Source organism: Tauraco erythrolophus, chromosome 3 (assembly GCF_009769465.1).
Source record: "Tauraco erythrolophus isolate bTauEry1 chromosome 3, bTauEry1.pri, whole genome shotgun sequence".
NCBI classification, from domain to species: Eukaryota; Metazoa; Chordata; class Aves; order Musophagiformes; family Musophagidae; genus Tauraco; species Tauraco erythrolophus.
In genome coordinates, this window is record NC_141467.1 from 11698584 (window position 1) to 11716087 (window position 17504).

Consider the following 17504-nt stretch of genomic DNA (forward strand, 5'->3'; position numbering starts at 1 on the left):
GGTGGCGGTTCAGCTGAGGAGCTGGGACGGGAGAGGTTTTTTTTTTTTTTTTTTTTTTTTTTTTTTTTTTTTGTCGGTGCCGCTGTTGTCGCGCGGTCCTGCTAGCGCCTCTCATTATATCCCTGGGGGGGCCGTCGGTAACGCCAGCGAGGCTGCAGCCGTGCCCCGCTCCGTTGCGGGCAGTGCGTGCGCGGCTGCCCGAGGGCGCAGGAGGCGGCAGCGGTGGTGGAGAGGGAGGTCTCCCCTCCCTCCCTCCCTGCGGCACCATGAAAGCCGTGAGTCCCGTCCGGCACCCCAGCCGCAAGGCGCAGCCCGGTGTGGCGGGCGGCGGCGGGGGCCACCCGGCCCTGCGGTGCCTGGCCGAGCACAGCGGCTGCAAGGGAGGCCCGCCGTCGGGCGATGAGCCGGCGGCGCTGTGCCTGCAGTGCGATATGAATGACTGTTACAGCCGGCTGAGGAAGCTGGTGCCCACCATCCCGCCCAACAAGAGGGTCAGCAAAGTGGAGATCCTGCAGCATGTCATCGACTACATTCTCGACCTGCAGCTGGCTCTGGAGACGCACCCGGCGCTGCTCCGGCAGCAGCAGCCACCCGCCCTGCACTCGGGCAGCTGTCCCGCGGGCACCCCCAGGACCCCGCTGACAGCCCTCAACACCGACCCGGTAAGAGGTGCGTGCCACACCAGTCCGCGGTTCGGGGTGCACAGCTGGGAGGAGGGCAGCGCCCGGCCGCTGTGGGAGCACTCCGGTGCTGCCTCGCCGCTGCCGGCCCTGCGGCTCTCCCGAGTGACCGCAGCCCTCGGCGGAGACGGGGCGGACGGGCGCAGAAACGCCCCGGCGCTGCGCGGTGGGTGCCTCCATCCCCTCGATGCAGGCGAACACCCGCACGGTGTTTACCGTGTAATTACGGCCTCTGGAGGGAGTAGCTGCAATCAGCGTGTTTGCACACACGAGAGCAGACGCGGTGCTCCTGCGCTTCCCGGCCCTCCGCGGAGCGGAGCGACTGTGAGCGGGTTTGGGGGGCTGCGCGCATTTAACGCCCTCAGTGCAGCGTGTTTTGGGGGAGGGAAACGGGGAGCGTCTCCCCTCCACGGGACCCCCCTCGCCCCCCACCGTGGTAACCCAGGGGCGCTTGCAGCCGAGGCGCGGGGACCTGCAGCCCCGGGGCTCCCCGCCGGGCCCGGCCCCCGCTGCTCTGTGACCCCCGGGCCTGCCTGCGCCCCCCACCCGACCACCCGCAGCCGGGGGCTCCCGTTAGCGCTCCCCCGCGGATGTGGGGACTGGGGAGAGATCTGCATGTCATTTTTAACTCCCACCTCTAACTTACCGTGTTTGTTGCTGCGCAGGCTGGCTCTGTTAACAAGCCGGGGGACAGCATCCTCTGCCGCTGACCGCCGCTCCCCAGGTGAGTGCCAGGCGTCCGCGGGCGCGGGGGGGAGCTCAGCCCTCCGGGCAGCAGCGCCGGCGCTCCCGCTGGGAAGCCTTCCGAAGGGAGACCCCGAGCGCGGCGAGAAATACTTGCAGGAGGCTTGGGGTTTTATTTTTAATCGCCGGGTAGTTACTTGCTTTTTTTTTTTAATTACTGGGTTTTTGTTTTTCAAACACGCACACACACAGCCCCTTCCACTCTCCCCCGCCCCCCTCCGCCCCAGAAGCGCTTCTGGCTGCGGCGCGCAGCTGCGCATCCCTCCGCCTGGCCCAGCCCGGGAGCTGCGGTTGTTTTGTGACCTGGTTTGTTTTGGGTTGTTGATCAAGCATGTCTTGTGTTGTGGCGGTGGCGCCAGTCGGTCTGGAGCGGGGCGGTTCACACACCCCCTCTATTCATTCCTCTCCCACAGGTGTGCGGCGGCGCCGCGCCGAGGCACCGCGGGGGGCGGGCGGCGGCGGGGGGGGACCCGGCCCCGCCGCACCGGAGGAAGGAGCCATCCAACCCCCCCCCCACCACTACCACCCCCGAGCAGTTCTCATGCTTCATCCCGGCAGATCCAGCCTTTCCACCGGTTTGCACGTCCGTAGTGATCCCGCCCCCCTCCCCCTCAAAACCCCGTCCCGGTCCGTCCGTCCCTGCCCCCCCTCGTCTCTTCTCTTCGTTTCCGAGCAGATGGGAGCGGTGGCAGGAGTTTGTCGGACTCGAGCAGGAAAAGTTGCGACTCTGCCCCGGGATAGAGGACCGAGCCTAAACCAGAACTTTAGAAGCGTTATAACTCTTTAAGGGGCCGAGCAGCTGAATCTTGAAGCTTTACTAATCTACCAGAGCATTTGTAGATATATTTGACATCTATTGTTTAAAATAGATGCATTTTATTGGGGCCCAGGGAACTTTCTCCTCCCTGCAGGAATGTTACATACTGTATAGATAAAGGAGTGACATTTCATACTGTGTATATATAGAGATGCTCTATAAGTGTGAGAAAAGTATATGCTTTAATAGACTACTGTAATTATAAAATATTTTTAATTAAATATTTTTTTTGTAAATATTATAAAGGTGTGTATGTTTTTTTTTTTAAATCTGTGGGAATATCTCTTTAGAAAACCACAGCTCGAGTACGGAGCTGCTAATATGGAAATACCTTGAATGTTAAGGACTTTTTTTTTTTGTCCCCAAATGTCCTTTAGATGCCGAAGTTACAGCTATAGCTAGTGGTGTCCTGCATGATTGCATGTGGTGTCTAATTGCAAATAAACTTGTTTGGAGTCCATACAAACGTGTTTTCCTCGATCTAGACTTAAAATGTTTGTAAGTGTATTATATATTTTGAGACTACACTTTTGTCATTTAGGCACAGGGGGTTTTTAGTGAATTCTATAAAAGCAGTAAGATGTAGAGGTGTTTTTTTTTAATTGAGACTAGAAAAAACAAATTCTAGTTTTTGCATTATGGGGGCAATGCTTTAGATCTTTAATCAGCTTTTTTTAAAAAAATCTGCTCTTGCATCAGATCAAGAAATTTGTTCTGGAACTTCATTTAGGGCTAAAAGATTTTGTTGTAAGCTTGCGTTCCTACAGCATATTAATTGCTTAAAAGGTGAAAACAGGTCTCTGCTTGTAACCAAAGGGCAAACCATTAACAAAACCAGTTGCTGTTTCCTTCATCCAAAGAGTATTAATACTGAACTGCAGAAAGGCACACGGGCGAAGTCATTATGATCAGCGATGTAAATTCATCTTAAAATGAATTTAAGTAGACCAAAAATCCGGTAACTGCATCAAGACTATTTTTCTAGTACAAAATGACTTTCATTTCACTGCAGCTCTGTTACAGTTAAAATCCTGTTTAATCTTTGTGATGTGTAACTGCTACATGTGAACATTAAACCAGATTTACCTGTCTTTAACTGTGATTCTTCAGCTTATTTCTTCAATCCTCTCGTTTTGCACATTCTCTTTGCCTTTGTCGTTTGGGGTTTTTTTTTTGTACGTACCATTTGACGGGCAAATTCAGTTTGCAGCAGGCTTTTGTACAATCAAGTCTTACAGACTGTAAATTAAGGTCCAGACTGGGTGAAAGATGCTCATCTTGTGACATCGGTAGCCCTGCGCGCTAGTGAAACGGGATTTTCAGAGTAGGAGAATTAAGTAGGATTTAATTGGGTGCTTTGTAAATAGCTAGCCAACTGTGCGCGTAACATGGTCTGTTTGACTGAAAAAAGAGAGGATTTATTTCAGATTATACAAGTGAGGAAAGCACTATAACCCAAGGGACTTCTTCTGTTAAATTAAATATTTATAAGGAAATTAACTACTGGGGTCATTAGCTATGGACTGCAGTGATAATGTCAACAAGACGAACATTTTCTTAATCAAAATAATTGTGTAGATAAAGATCAAATCAAAAAGTGGCTGACGCGTCTACAAACATAAGGCCCCCTGTCACTGCGAATGCACCGAAGGCTGGGGCATTTCACAGCCTGAGCCCTGACTCTAACGATGGGCAGTGGGTCCCTGCTGCCTTTTCGCCAGCTTGAATGTTACAATAATAGTAGTTTAATGAGCAAAATAACACATTCTTTTAAAATTAAGTCATGAACCTCTCATCCTGCATCTCCAGCTACTTCAGTGACACTAAGAATGTTATCAATAGGATTTTTTACTGCAGTTTGGGAATTCTTACAACTGTGTTTGAAAAAAGCAACGGTTTTCCAAAGGAATGGTTTAAATTTACGTTTGTTTTATTTGTCCTGTTAATATTTGTAGTCCTCCACTTACTTCAGCTTATATAGCTCAGCTTATTTTGGATATAGTTTTCCAGTAACATTAGTTCTCCATACCCTTGTTTGTTTCTGTCCACTGTTGCCAAATTACGGTGTTGTGTTACACACAAGAGGAAGCGAGTAAAAGGTGCCGTCTTAAACTACCTTATAGGTTTTCTACATATCAAAGCTGGTGTATCCTGGGAGAGCTGATAAATCACTGAACTGCTCTTCAAGGGAGAGCGTACCAAATCCCGGATTGTTTCAGGTCAGGGCAGTCTCCCATTGAGTGTAGCAGCTTGGGGATTTGGTTTTGCTTTTTTAAAAACTGTTGCAGTGCGACAATATAGGACCTTTAGAAAACAAAGTCTGATTAAAGACCTGTGAAAATTTTTCCTGTTGTACAGTGTTCTTGACAGATGTGAAAGCCTGCACATAACACTCAAAAAAGCTCTGTCAGAGCACAGTAGATGCTGGTCTTGATTTATTCCTTATGCTATGTATGAAACTGTAAGCAAGGAATATCTAATCGCTCACTTCCTAATGGCTGGAATTAGTACAGTCCTAAATACAGCCCTACTTATATTTTTGTTTTTCAAAGATTTTAGAGTATTTCATCATGTTTGAATCCCATATCTTGTCTAAATCATTTTTTCCATATAGCAAAAGGCATAAATGTTTGAACAAAGGCAAATTAAAAGGGCTCTCTCATCTAATGCCTTGGATTTTCTCTTAGTCAAAAAGCGTTCTTTAAAAGGAGCTATTTGATTGCGTGATGAGACCTGTGGCAAGGCTGCTAGATTGGGAATTAGGATACCAAATTCTGTTCCCAGCTCTGCTACTGAGGCTCTTTTTGTGACCTTGAGCGAGTCGCCGTCTTGTAAAACAAACTTCCAGTTTTCCATTGGTTAACGTACTGGTGGCAACACGTCCGCATCGTTACGGAAGCAGGGAGATGAGACAGGCAAAACGCAGTCATGTTTCTTACTTCGTCTTTCTTACGGGGATTATGTTTTGCGTAAGAAAGGAAGTGTGGGGAAAGCTGGAGTGATTCTCGGGAAAACTTTCCTAAGGAGGAGCCAGTTGGGAAACACGTTGCTAGCAGAGCCTGCGAGGACTCTCTTGCTTGGGGCAGTTAAGTTGTGAAAGCCTAGAAAGTGCTCTGGAGGAGGAATAGGTGAGGGATCTAGGTCTTTTCCATCTCGAACTTGTGTGCTGTCTGCAGAGTGCAGCGACAGATACTGCTGGTGCTGCGCGTGTGTTTTGGCGAGGTATGGTGCAGAGGTCCCGGTCCTCGTGGATCCTGAGACTCCGCTCCGAAATTTCCAAATGATAGGAGATGATCATTCCATGTAAAAGGCAAGTTCCAGCTACGTTTTCCCTGCCGTTTCACATGGGAATGGTATTTGTTTTCACTTTCTGAACTATGTAGTTTTAACTGCTTTTAAGTGGTTGTTGGGTTTTCAGCCACAGGTCATAAGGAATGCCATAGCTGTCCTGCAGGTTGTTCCGAGGGTTAATGAATAAACCATGTATAGGATAAACAGGTTTATGCAAATGCAGAGCAGTAGTTTACTCTTACTTGTATTTTCACTGCTTTTGTAGCTGTAGAAGTCACATTTTTGTAAAACCTTTGTAGTTGGAAAGAAGAAACCACGGTATAAGCAATTCAAGTAATTGTTTTAGACGCAACGCGATTTACTGGCTTCTCCAATAGTAGGGCTTGCGATACTAAACAGCGCGCTTCCAAAACGGAATTGAAAACGTTTTGCTCTCCGGTCCCAGAACATGTGATCTGAAAACGTAGACTAAATATATTCCCCCTCACAGCTTGCTCTCTTGCATTAGAAAATCCATCCTTTACTCTTATTCCTCCGTTACGAGAAGACGCGCGTGCTGTGCCTACCAGGGGAGCCTGCTTTGCCGAATGCCTGGAGCAGGAATGCACACACCAGCTCTCCGAGCACATCTGAGCTGAGCCGGGGACCAGACACCCCAGGGATGGGCAGCATTTGGGAGCTCAGCTGCAGGCAGCTGCTGGCCAAGCGCCAGCATCACGTTGGCCAGAGCCAGTCTCTCAGCCACCACGTCCTGGTCGTGCCTCCTTGGCAAAAACCCTTGTCCCCTTCGCGTCTTGGAAAAAAAATCTACAGGGGTCAGGTCAGGCTACGGCGTAGAGTGCTGTGCGATCACAGCAATGTGGACAGGAGGGGGGGTTTTCTAAGTCAGCATCCCTCGTCCTCAGCCGGAAAAGAGCCGTGTCACCCACAGAGCGTTGGGGAAGGAGCGGTGCAAACCCTGCCAAGCGTTGCGCTCAAGCTGAAGTCATTGGTGAGATGCTGGTGAGCCCAGCTGCGGGACGCACCAAGCACCACAAGGCAACGTTTCGCCCCGTTTTACCCCTCTTGGAAGGTACACGAGGGGAGGCAAGGCCACCTGCAACCAGCAACATGGTTGAGGACCTGCAAGAATAGCCGTAAAAAGCAGCTTCCCATAGAGCAAGGCGAAGGCAATGCTGGAGGCTCCGACTCTCCCCCACTGCGCAGCACTCTTCTGGCAGCTTATTTCCAAGTAGAGGACACGGTAGGGGCTGGAAGGAGTTAGTCTCCATTGAGCGTTTCTTGGCCTGCAGGGAGAAGAGCTGGTGCCCAGGACTTCGGTACATGGAGACGGGAGCAGCCCCTCCGCAAGAGCCCCGGGTGTGCAGCCCTCCCCGTGCCAAGTGCGACGGCTGCGCTGAGCGGGGCAGGGCAGCTTGGGCATGGTACCATGGTTGGTTTTGATTTTCTTCCTCTTTTTTTTTCTTTTTCTATTTTTAACATTCTTTTAGCCTTGGGTTTGCTTGCTTTTTTTTTTCCCCCCTCCCCTCAAAAATAATGTGTTCATCAACTGACAGGATACACTCGTTTCTGGTAAAAGAAGCACTTTGACAATTTTTGCAACATGTATAATTTACTTAAGGACCATAATGGCTTCTTCTGAGCCCTGTGTCATGTAAATAAATATTCCAACGATTTTTAACATGCATATTAGGTACTCCATAGATCAATGGCTCCTTTGAAGCTGTTACAGTTTATCCTGTAAGTTCCTATTCAGACATTTTTTAATATATATTATTTATTCAACAGGCTAGCTCTTCATTCAGAGATGCCAGTGGCTGTATTTGTAGCAGCCTAGCATCTATATCTTGTTTAGAATATTTCAAAATTAATATTGCTTAGCCTTTTCAGCAGGTTGGAAAGATCCCCATGAAAATGTGGAAAAGGGAAAGAATAGTTCAAATGAATGAGACTGTCACATCCATCCATTTCAGATCAGGTTTTTAAGGCTCCTTCCTCTGCTTTGCTCTACCTTTTCCACCAGCCCTGGAAACATGGGAGAGCAGCAGTGTCTGACCTCGGAGGGTGCCATGGGCTAAGTGTTCCCCTTTGTCTGTCCAGAGACTGGGGGATCTTTGCAGGACCATCACAGCGCTGGGCGAGGAATGGTGCAAAATGACATTGTACCTTCTCCAGTTCTAATCATAAAATCATAGAATCATAGAATGGTTTGGGTTGGAAGAGACCTTCAAGATCATCTAGTTCTAACCTCTCTGCCATGGGCAGGGACACCCTCCACTACACCAGGTTGCTCAAAGCCTCATCCAACCTGACCTTGAACACCTCCAGGGATGGGGCAGCCACAACTTCTCTGGGCAACCTGTGCCAGTGCCCTCAATGAGGGCACCACCCTCAATGAGGGTTTCACCACCCTCACCTCAATGAGGAAGCGGTGTCTTGGTCCATGCATCGAACAGGCTCACCAGGTAAGTAGGAGCTAATATCCCAGCACTGGTTTGTGAGCTGCCCCAGGGCTTCAGGTGTCAGCAGGATTTTTTAGGGGTTTGGGATTTTTGGAGGCGCAGCTCTGGGGGCTCCCTGCCAGGCAGCGAGCACAGCTTGGGGCAGGCGTGAAGGTGTGGGTCACTCAGAAATGGAAGACATGCACACAGGGGACTTCACACCTCTGCAGCTATTAGCCAGGGCAAATCGTTTTCCCAGAGGGTGGGGGAGCAGACAGAAGTTATATCCCCACCTCAGGAGAAAGCTGGAAGGGGAACCCGGTGAGCTTCCAGACCCTTGCAGGAGAAGCCCACAAGATAAGAGGACCTGTAACCTCTGCGCAGGCTAATGACAGAGGAGAACCTTGGCCGAGAAAGATAAAGTTTCTATTTAAGTGCAGAGGTCTGCAACAATAGAGGTAGAAACAAAAAAAAAATCGCTATCAAAGTCATTCGCTTGTAGTATGAAGCGAATTTTGTCTCATCTTCTTTAAACAGTTCTACCCCTGTGTTTAGTTTACTTGTGTTAATATCCCCCAGAGGCTTCATCATTTGCTATTGATGATCATACCAAAAAACACCAACCAAAAAACGGGAAAATGTTGTTGTCCATGCAATTCATTCTCTTTCCTTTAAATGCTTAAAATTCAGCATGTCCCTTCAGTTCCAAAGGTGCTAGATCTTCAAAACCAGCAAGCTGCTCACAGTCAGCTGGGAAACCCCGAGTTGGTTTGGAGCACATAAAAACACTCAGTGCTGATAAATACCCACACTGTGTTTTGCATCTTCATAATTTGGAATTCCATTTACTTGACACGTGCAATAAATAAAACAATAAATAAAATATGCTCCCTGTCTCAGGAACATTTCTCTACATAAGTTGCAGGTATACAAACTCTTTCCAAACCACCTGGCACTATGCATCTACCACACTTCCTATGCTAAATGCAGGGACATCTTACAGCTGCCTACAAACAACGCTGTTTAAACCATAATGGAAGCAGCTATGGGTAAGGCTTTTAATAAGAATGCAAAGCAATAGAAATAGAACACTGCTTTCGCTGGAAAATGGGCAAATTGTTCCCATTAGCCCTTTCTGGTGAAAAACGCTTGTACCTAAAGCAGTGGAAACTCCAGTGACTCAGCTCTTGATCAAACGCCCACCAAAGCCTTTCCATCACCTTCAGTGGACAAAAATGGCAAATTCGTATAAATGAACGGGTACATTCAGGGCTCTGTAGTGTTCTGCTCTGCATGGACAAAATCCTGTTATGCCTTGTTCAGGCTTCAGTTGGGAGCTTGGTTTTATCATTTTTTACCTATTTACTCCAGACTTACACTGTTGTCACTGACATGAGAAGTTGGGCACAGCTTTCCATCGAGCAGAACAGCATCAGGGCTTCCCGCTTTTAACTTTCCCCTATTCTGAACCCACGATGACTATCTATGCAAAGAATGACATGCGACGCAATAGCAGCAGCAGCTCTGACAGGGCTAAACAGTGAAGGAAATAAACCGTGAGGCCAAACCTGTCCCCACCTTGGCTTTGGACTCGGTCTCCTCTTTGTCTCAGTGGATTTGGGATGAGGGCCTGGTGTAAACACGTCGAAAGTTATAAAATCCTCTTTCCTGTTGCAAGATGGGGTTTGAGTTGAGTTTTGCGCTTGGCTGTGAGTGTAGCGGCAGCGGCAGGGTTGGATGCTCGCTGCCGTTGATTGCTGGCATGCCGGCATCGTGTTCGACTTGGGCGCTGAATACAAGCAGAGACGTCAGTCTGTGTTTGCTCAGATTCATGGAAATATTAAAGCAAATGCTTGTGTCTGTGTTGCAGGGCAAGATCTTCTTTATTTTGCTGGGGCATTAGCCATATTGAGACAAACTGTATTTTGTTTTCTTTTGGACAGGTGTGATGGCACACCTGCAGAGCTCAGGCTTGAATAGTGACTTGTAACCTTTTGTAGGTAAGGTGGGGGGCAAATCCTGCTTAACAAGGATGTCAAACCGATCTTTGTTCCTTTCTCTCGACCAAGTATCTGTGGCAACAAACTGGAGACAGGTAAACAATCGGCTTCTGCTACCACAAGCTTTCCATTTACAGTTCACCAGGAGCTCTTATTATATGAAAGGAAAGGGTGGATGTGGTGTCAACACAAGGTAATAGTAATATTATTTGAACAGGTGTGTGGGGTGTTGCTAAAGTGAGAGGACGGGTGAGCAGTAGGGAGCAGTTAGTACAGGGCTGTGCATGTAACAACCAGAGCTCACCCGCGTTTATTATCATAACAATCATGCGCTGTGATAGGTTTCACAATGAGCTGGTCTGATTTACCTGGTGCATTAAACCAGTTTTGTTGTTTCTCACTTCCTAACTCCCTGCTGGAAAAGAGCCGGGAAAATACGCACACTAAAATTTCAGAGAGCAGACACACTGCGCACGTCTGTCTGTGTACAGATAGACAACCCACCAGGCCATAACGACCCCCTGGCCTCCGCTCCTCCGCGGACGACTTCACTGCTGATTTACATTGGTGGAGGAGAGAAAGCAGATCAAGTGTCTCAGGACTGCTATACAAAGGGGTGGCAGGTTTGTGATGAGCATTAAAGCACCTCGGGATAGGGGGAGTTGAGCATCTCAGCAGTTTTGTCTACACATCTCTTCTCTGTAGCGCCGTTAATTTTAATAACGTATTTCCAGCCTGTAATGTGTGTTGTGTTGATATGCGTCTATGGTTTGAATGTATATTCATCTATGTGTATACAGAGCTAGATGGATATCCTCTCAGCAAGAAAACTGTATGCCACAATAGAGAATGGAAACAGTAAAAATAGTCTTTTGGATTCTACTTTCAAAGGGCCGACTGGAGTCACATTAGAAAGGATTAATACAGTAGGTACATACTTTGCTGAAATTTCTGTGTTTCCATTGTGGGAAACAGGGAAACAAAAGGAAAAATCATGCCCTGATATGCTCTTGGAGTGGAGATATGTGCTAGGATTCACTGAAGACAGCTATGGAGGTTACAAAAAAAAATATAAATTAAGAGACGATATAAATTACATGAGGATGTTCTAGACGATTAGACAACTCGTTGGTCCATTTACAATGCTGCTCGTAGCTTTATAGCAAATCTGCTAAAAGAGTGGCAAATTGTAAGCAAGGAAATTCTTCATTCTCTTCTGTTCTTAAGCCCTACTTTGTTTAGTGAGATCTCAATGCGTATCCTGAGTATTTAATAAGAAACTATTGCATGCCACTGGTTTGTGCAAACAGTAGTTGTATTATTACAGGGGACGAATTAATCTTCCAGGCGTCCATTTTTGTTTCTCAGATCAGGCAGGGTTTGTTTGCAAAGGGCTGACCCTGCTTCCTGGCAGGTTGTCTCAGAGATGCTGTGCCAAATTTCCTCCAGCCGATGGGAAAGGGTTCAGCTGGCACATCTTCGGGACAGCAGGGACAGTCACAGGGCAGGGGCTGCCACCCAGGGACAGCGACACCAAGTCCTGGGTTCAACGGGCTCCTTCGTGGACCAGCTTTAAATAATAAATACCTTTAGCAGGTATTTAAGGTGAGTAGGTAGGAAGCATCCTCAAGCTTGGGTCTGCATCCTGCTGGTAATGTAGATTTAGCCTGAGATCACAGAAGAAACCTTTATTTCAAGCAGCTTGCTACCTCTTAAGCAGGATTGCTACAACATTTCACTGTGTACAGATTTCGTTAAGTAAATGCTTGACAGCAGGGTGGCTGTCGTCTTAGGACAAATATTTTAGAAATCCCTTGTTAGTCACATCAGGTGTGCGTCTTCAATTCTGCAACATCTGTTACTCGTTAGATGCAAACAGAGAAGGAAAATGGGTATTTGCCCTGTCCTGAGCTCTTCAGTGATTCAGGCAGCCTGGCTGAACATGCCAAAGACAGTGCTGACACCATGCTTATTTCAGGAGGATAATGTTGCACCGAATATTGAGTAAGGGGTAAACTAAAAAGTGTTGTATTACACTTGGGTGCCCTCTAATTTTTTTTTTTTTTATGATCCAGCATGTACTTTAAATATATCTCGTTCCTTAGTAAAAGTCAGTGCTATGCTGCTGCTCAAGCAGAGCAAACATTGGATGGACTCTTCACAAACAGAAGGTAAGTCATGGTCAGCTGAAAGGAGCCTATTCCCAATCACAAGGCTCCAGGCAGATGGATTAAAACAAGCATTTTGATCTTTCTTTGCGTGCTTGATTATTTCACACTAGAAGACACGTATTTTGGGGTTACATCATGAATCTCTTACTCTTCACTTTGGATAGGCTTTGCCAGTTTTTAAGCAGATACTTAAGTAATCAAAAATAACAACCTGGTAACATTTTAGGCATAGTTCGAAGAATGAGAGAGCAGCGGATTATTTAATTACCTCAGACACAGTTTAACACTTCAGTCATAGGTGGTATTTATCCACGATGCATCGGTCTATTATTAGTTGTCTATCGCAGTGCAGATGTTGGTGGCAAAGTCGTTGTGGTGCGCTGCAGAGACAGCATCACGGCTGCGTGACAGATGGCACAAAGAGTTCCTTGAACATAGATGGGGTGTATTCATTAATATTGTCAATCAGTTAAGAGGTGGGAGGATTTTTTTTGTAAATATAAAGTCATAGGAACATAGAATTTCTTCCATTAAATGTGATTTTTTTCATAACGTGATGTGTCTATTTTGCGGCTGGTGATTTTCATTCACTTGCTGACATCCTTCTACAGGCTTGGGAGTCGTTCCCTTCCTTTCAAGCAGCCTCAGTAAAATGCTGCCCTCTCTTGAATTTCGAGACTCAGTGCACCTCCTGGCACAGGGAGGCATCGCCTCCGGAAAGATACCGCTGACTCCTGCAGGGCTGATGAATGACGAGAAAGGCAGCCCATATTTTATACTGCTGAACAGTTAGGACAGTTGTCCTGAAGAATGCAAATTCCCTAAAATGTAAACTCTCCCCTCTTTTTAAAAAAAAAAAAAAAATTGGAAAACATGCAGAGATGCCATACTCTGCTATCAAAATGTCTCATCCAGGGAAATTCCATTGTCTCCAGAGCCTGAATAGAGGGGACACCAAGTCCTTCTTTGGACTATTTTATGTGAGTCTTCACTCAAATTGCAATAATTTCTTTGACTGTTATTTGAGTTGTGTGTATTGCTGAATGCCCATCTAGGTTTTGCATTCAGAGGAAAACTTTTTGTTTGAAAGGCCTTCTCTGGAAGAACGAGGATGCCACTGGTCCTCTGCACCAGAAAAGAAACACTGAAGGTTACTCTAGTGTCTAATAACCCCCAAAGTTTGCCCATTGGTATGGGACCACTCATGTGGTGACTGTAGAAACTAAAGCGTGTCTGCCTTGAGCGACTTAGTCAGGGAAGCAATCCTGCCCCTGTACTCGGCACTGGTGAGGCCGCACCTGGAATAGTGTGTCCAGTTTTGGGCCCCTCGCTTTAAGAGAGATATTGAGCTCCTGGAGCAGGTCCAGAGAAGGGCAACTAAACTGGTCAAGGGGCTGGAAAATAAAACTTATGGGGAGTGGCTGAGGGAGTTGGGGCTGTTTAGCCTGGAGAAGAGAGAAGAGGAGGCTGAGGGGAGACCTGATTACAGCCTACAAATACTCGAGAAGGGATGGTGGGGAGGTTGGGGAAGGGCTCTTTACATTAGTGATGGGTGATAGGACAAGAGGAAATGGGTATAAGCTTAGTCAGGGGAGGTTCAGGTTGGATGTTAGAAAAAATTTCTTCTCTGAAAGGGTTGTCAGCCACTGTAATAGGCTGCCCAGGGAGGTGATTGAGTCCCCATCCCTGGATGTGTTTAAGAAAAGGGTGGATGAACTACTTAAGGATATGGTTTAATGGGAAATTAGGGACGGTTGGATTGGATGATCTCTAAGGTCTTTTCCAACCTAGAAAATCTATGAGATCTATGAAATCTATGAAATCTATGAGATGTGTCTCCAGTTGGAGGGAGGAGTATGTTTCTCCAGTTGTTTCCCCTCTTCACTGGTGAGCAACTGCAAGGATAAGGCATAGCCTCGTGCATCTTCCTTCGAGGAGGCAAAATCATAGAATCATAGAATGGTTTGGGTTGGAAGGGATCTTCAAGATCATCTAGTTTCAACTCCCCTGCCACTGTCAGGGACACCCTTCTCTACACCAGGTTGCTCGAAGCCTCATCCAACCTGGCCTTGAACACTTCCAGGGATGGGACATCTACAACTTCTCTGGGCAACCTGTTCCAGTGCCTCACCACCTTCAGTGTAAAGAATTTCTACCTTAGATCTAATGGAAATCTTCCCTGTTTCAGTTTAAAGCCATCATCCTTCCTCCTATCACTACATGCCCTTGTAAAAAGTCCCTCTCCAGCTTTCTTGTAGTCCCCCTTTATGTACTGGAAGGCTGCTTATAAAGTAGACCTTGAGGGAAACGCTGTGCTGGAGTAGCTACCATCTCCATTTCTTCAATAGGGCATTGAAAAAAAAAATTCTCTCCCTTTCTCCTATACTTAACACTTCTTTCTGCCGGAGGGAAGGAATGAAAAGGGTTGTTACATCATGTATCAAGAGGGACTGTCTATAGGGAGTCATACAGAAAACTAGTATCCCGAGGAGGTAGGACGCATAGTTTTTGGTCTGTGGTCTCTCAGAAGATGCCAGTGGACGCGTGAGAAACCAGGTGGTTTGGATATCACATACTGCATGGGAGGAATGGGAAAGGGGAAAGCATTGTGAAAGAAAGGGCAAAAAACATGCACACACATATAAACCCATGGTCTTTTTCTTCCCTGTTATTATTTAACAGGCTTTTTCTGAGCATACAGCTTCCCACCAAGCCCTCTTACAGTTCTTGAAAGCTAAAAGACAGGTAGGAAGTGAGGAGCAGTAACGCAGGGAAAACGCTCAGGCTAACAACAGCTGTGCATTGTTACAGGATTTGTGCAAAAGGACATGTTGCTCAAAGTTCTTCCCATTTTTCCGCACTTACAGATTTTTTGATGCAGAAACGAGGGTGATTAATCCCGAATATCATCTGAAACAGGATCAATGAAATGCGACTGGGCATGTCTATGTCATTGGTATTGTATACTATCTTATATATATTAAATGGGAGACAATGTAATAAAAATAAATGACACAGTATTGTGTCAGTTGTAACTCAGACGGTAACAAAACGTTGCCACATTTTTTCTCACAAAGCTGGCGATGTGGTGGCTGGAAAGACCTCTAAAGCATATATATCTTCATATATTTCCCTAAAGAATAATAGATCAGTTGGTGCTCTGATGCTGTTTTAATAATGTACAATTTACAATTCATTTGGTTACCAAGCACTCATGGTATAATTAATTTCGCAGACCCTTTCTACGCATTCGCATGGTTTATGACAGCACGGAGGGGCAGTGGGGAAACTGTGTATCCCCCCCGCTGTCACAGGAAGGCTGCATTTCCCCTTTCCTTCTGCTCCTGGCTCCTACCTGCCTTTCCCGTTCCTGTATATGGATATTTCTATGAGGGATGTTGCCTCAGGGATGAGCCTGGCCCGGCCCGCAGCGCCCTGGTAGCACGGTGCCAGAGCCACCTCATCCCTATGGGACACAGCGGACGTGTGGTCTGCCCCGCCAGCCCCGAGATGTGTGGCAAGTGCTGGAGGAAAAGCTAAGATGAGCCAAGGGGAAGTCTCGAGGACAAGAGGCAGGTGATGAGCCTTCAGTGCCTCTCTCCGACGCCTCCCTTCACCCTCACGGCCAGGGACAGAGGAGTCTTGCTCCAACACACGTATTGCTTCAGTCAGGAGCAACTGCCCGTCCGAGACTGTCAGCGCGTGAGCCCAGGTCTCATACCTTCTCATAGAATCAAGATGTGAAAACTGGAGGCAAAGGCTCCAGAAGCCAGCAGAATACATGTTGTTGAGGGGGTTATTTCTACAATCCATCATTTTTCCCTTTATGGGGAATCTGTACAGTTGCCTGAGAGACTTAAATAATAGATTCTCTGCACTGAACGGAGCGGCCGTTCTGTGATGTCTTGCACATCAAAGCGATTTTTTTTCAAATCTACCTTCACCGCTTTGATAAAGACAACACTGCGAGGAATTCTGCAGCTGCAGAGAACCTGCGGGTCTGTGCATCCACCCGGAGTGTGCTTTGGGAGAGACGTATGAATCGCTGGCGTATGAATTCAAGTGCTGATTTAGTTTCCATTATCAAATAAATGGAGTTCTCCTTTTCTGAATTTCCCTTTTTTTACAAGGGCGTGTAGTGATAGGACAAGGGGCAATGGCTTTAAACTGAAATGGGAGATTTTGATTAGATATAAGGAAAAAATTTTTTACACCGAGGGTGGTGAGGCACTGGAACAGGTTGCCCAGAGAAGTTGTGGCTGCCCCATCCCTGGAGGTGTTCAAGGCCAGCTTGGATGAGATGTTGAGCAACCTGGTGTAGTGGAGGGTGTCCCTGGCCATAGCCGGGGGGTTAGAACTAGATGATCTTGAAGGTCCCTGTGATAGTTTGATGTGTGGGGGGGTGTTCTGGTGGCAGGGGAGGGGATTTGCTCCCTGTGCCACCAGATCTGAGTCCCATCCCCCCCGGGGGAGGTTGAGCCAAATTGGCGTCTCTGCGAATTGCCCTATTTAAGTTGAGACAAAGGGGCGGGAAAGGGGCTTTTTGCTCAGGAGCGAGGAGAGAGCAGGAGGGCGCTGCCCTCGCTCCCGGCTCCCGGCCGGGCGGCTGCCCGGGCCCGGGCCGGCGCCATGTGCTCAAGATGGCGCCGGGGGAGCCGCATGGGGGACTCGGTAAGCGCCCCACTCCCGGGGTGCCCGCCGGGCCGAGCTTCCCCAGAGAGGATTAATATCTAAGAGAAGACAACCACAACGACCGGGTCAGCAAAGATGGAGCAGGAGGAGGTGTACTGGAGCTGAGGCTTCCCTTGCAAATCGGTGTGAGATGGCAGGCGGCCCCCCTGCAGCCAGGGTGTACTCGGCGGAGCAGCGACCCACTCGTGGCCCGTGGAGAAACCCACGTCGGGAAGGAGATGCCTGAGCCCAGGAGAGGTCGTGGAGCAGGGGATGCGCGACCAGGTACTGTTGATAATGGGGCATGGAATGCACGACGAGGTCGTGGAGGCATCTGGAGACCGTGGGACGACCCACGCCGACGCGAGTGGCAGCAGCTCCCTAAGAGGCCGAGACTGGTAAAGCCCGAACTGGTGCGATCCATGGGGAAGGATTTGCAATCCTGCGGGCAGGACTTACATTGGAAAAGTTTGGGGACTTTTTCTTTGTGAGTAGGGGATCCACCGAAGCAAGGGAAAAATGGTGTAAAGACTCCTCCTCCTTTAAGAAAGGAGCGGCAGTGAACAACATGGATGAACTGACCTGTACTCCCCCATTCCCTGTCCCCCTGCGCCGCTGGGGGGAAGACAGAGCCAGGAACGAAAGGAAAATAGGGGGTGGGGAGGTGTTGTTTTAAGATCGGGCCTTGT

The 17504-nt window shown here is 47.8% G+C and overlaps 1 protein-coding gene across 1 annotated transcript; it reads left to right on the plus strand.

The window, feature by feature from the left end:
- Nucleotides 1–266: 266 nt before the first annotated feature.
- Nucleotides 267–1390, plus strand: ID4 (inhibitor of DNA binding 4). The gene is made up of 2 exons (XM_086609045.1): nucleotides 267–662; nucleotides 1346–1390. The coding sequence occupies exons 1-2, from the start codon at nucleotides 267–269 to the stop codon at nucleotides 1388–1390; spliced, it is 441 nt and encodes a 146-aa protein (XP_086465171.1).
- Nucleotides 1391–17504: the final 16114 nt, after the last annotated feature.

Excerpts from the sequence above, each read along its gene's own strand:
- ID4 (XM_086609045.1), top strand. The coding sequence starts at position 267 with ATGAAAGCCGTGAGTCCCGTCCGGCACCCCAGCCGCAAGGCGCAGCCC. Across the intron at positions 663-1,345 it reads CAGCCCTCAACACCGACCCG|GCTGGCTCTGTTAACAAGCC; the intron begins GTAAGAGGTGCG and ends GTTGCTGCGCAG.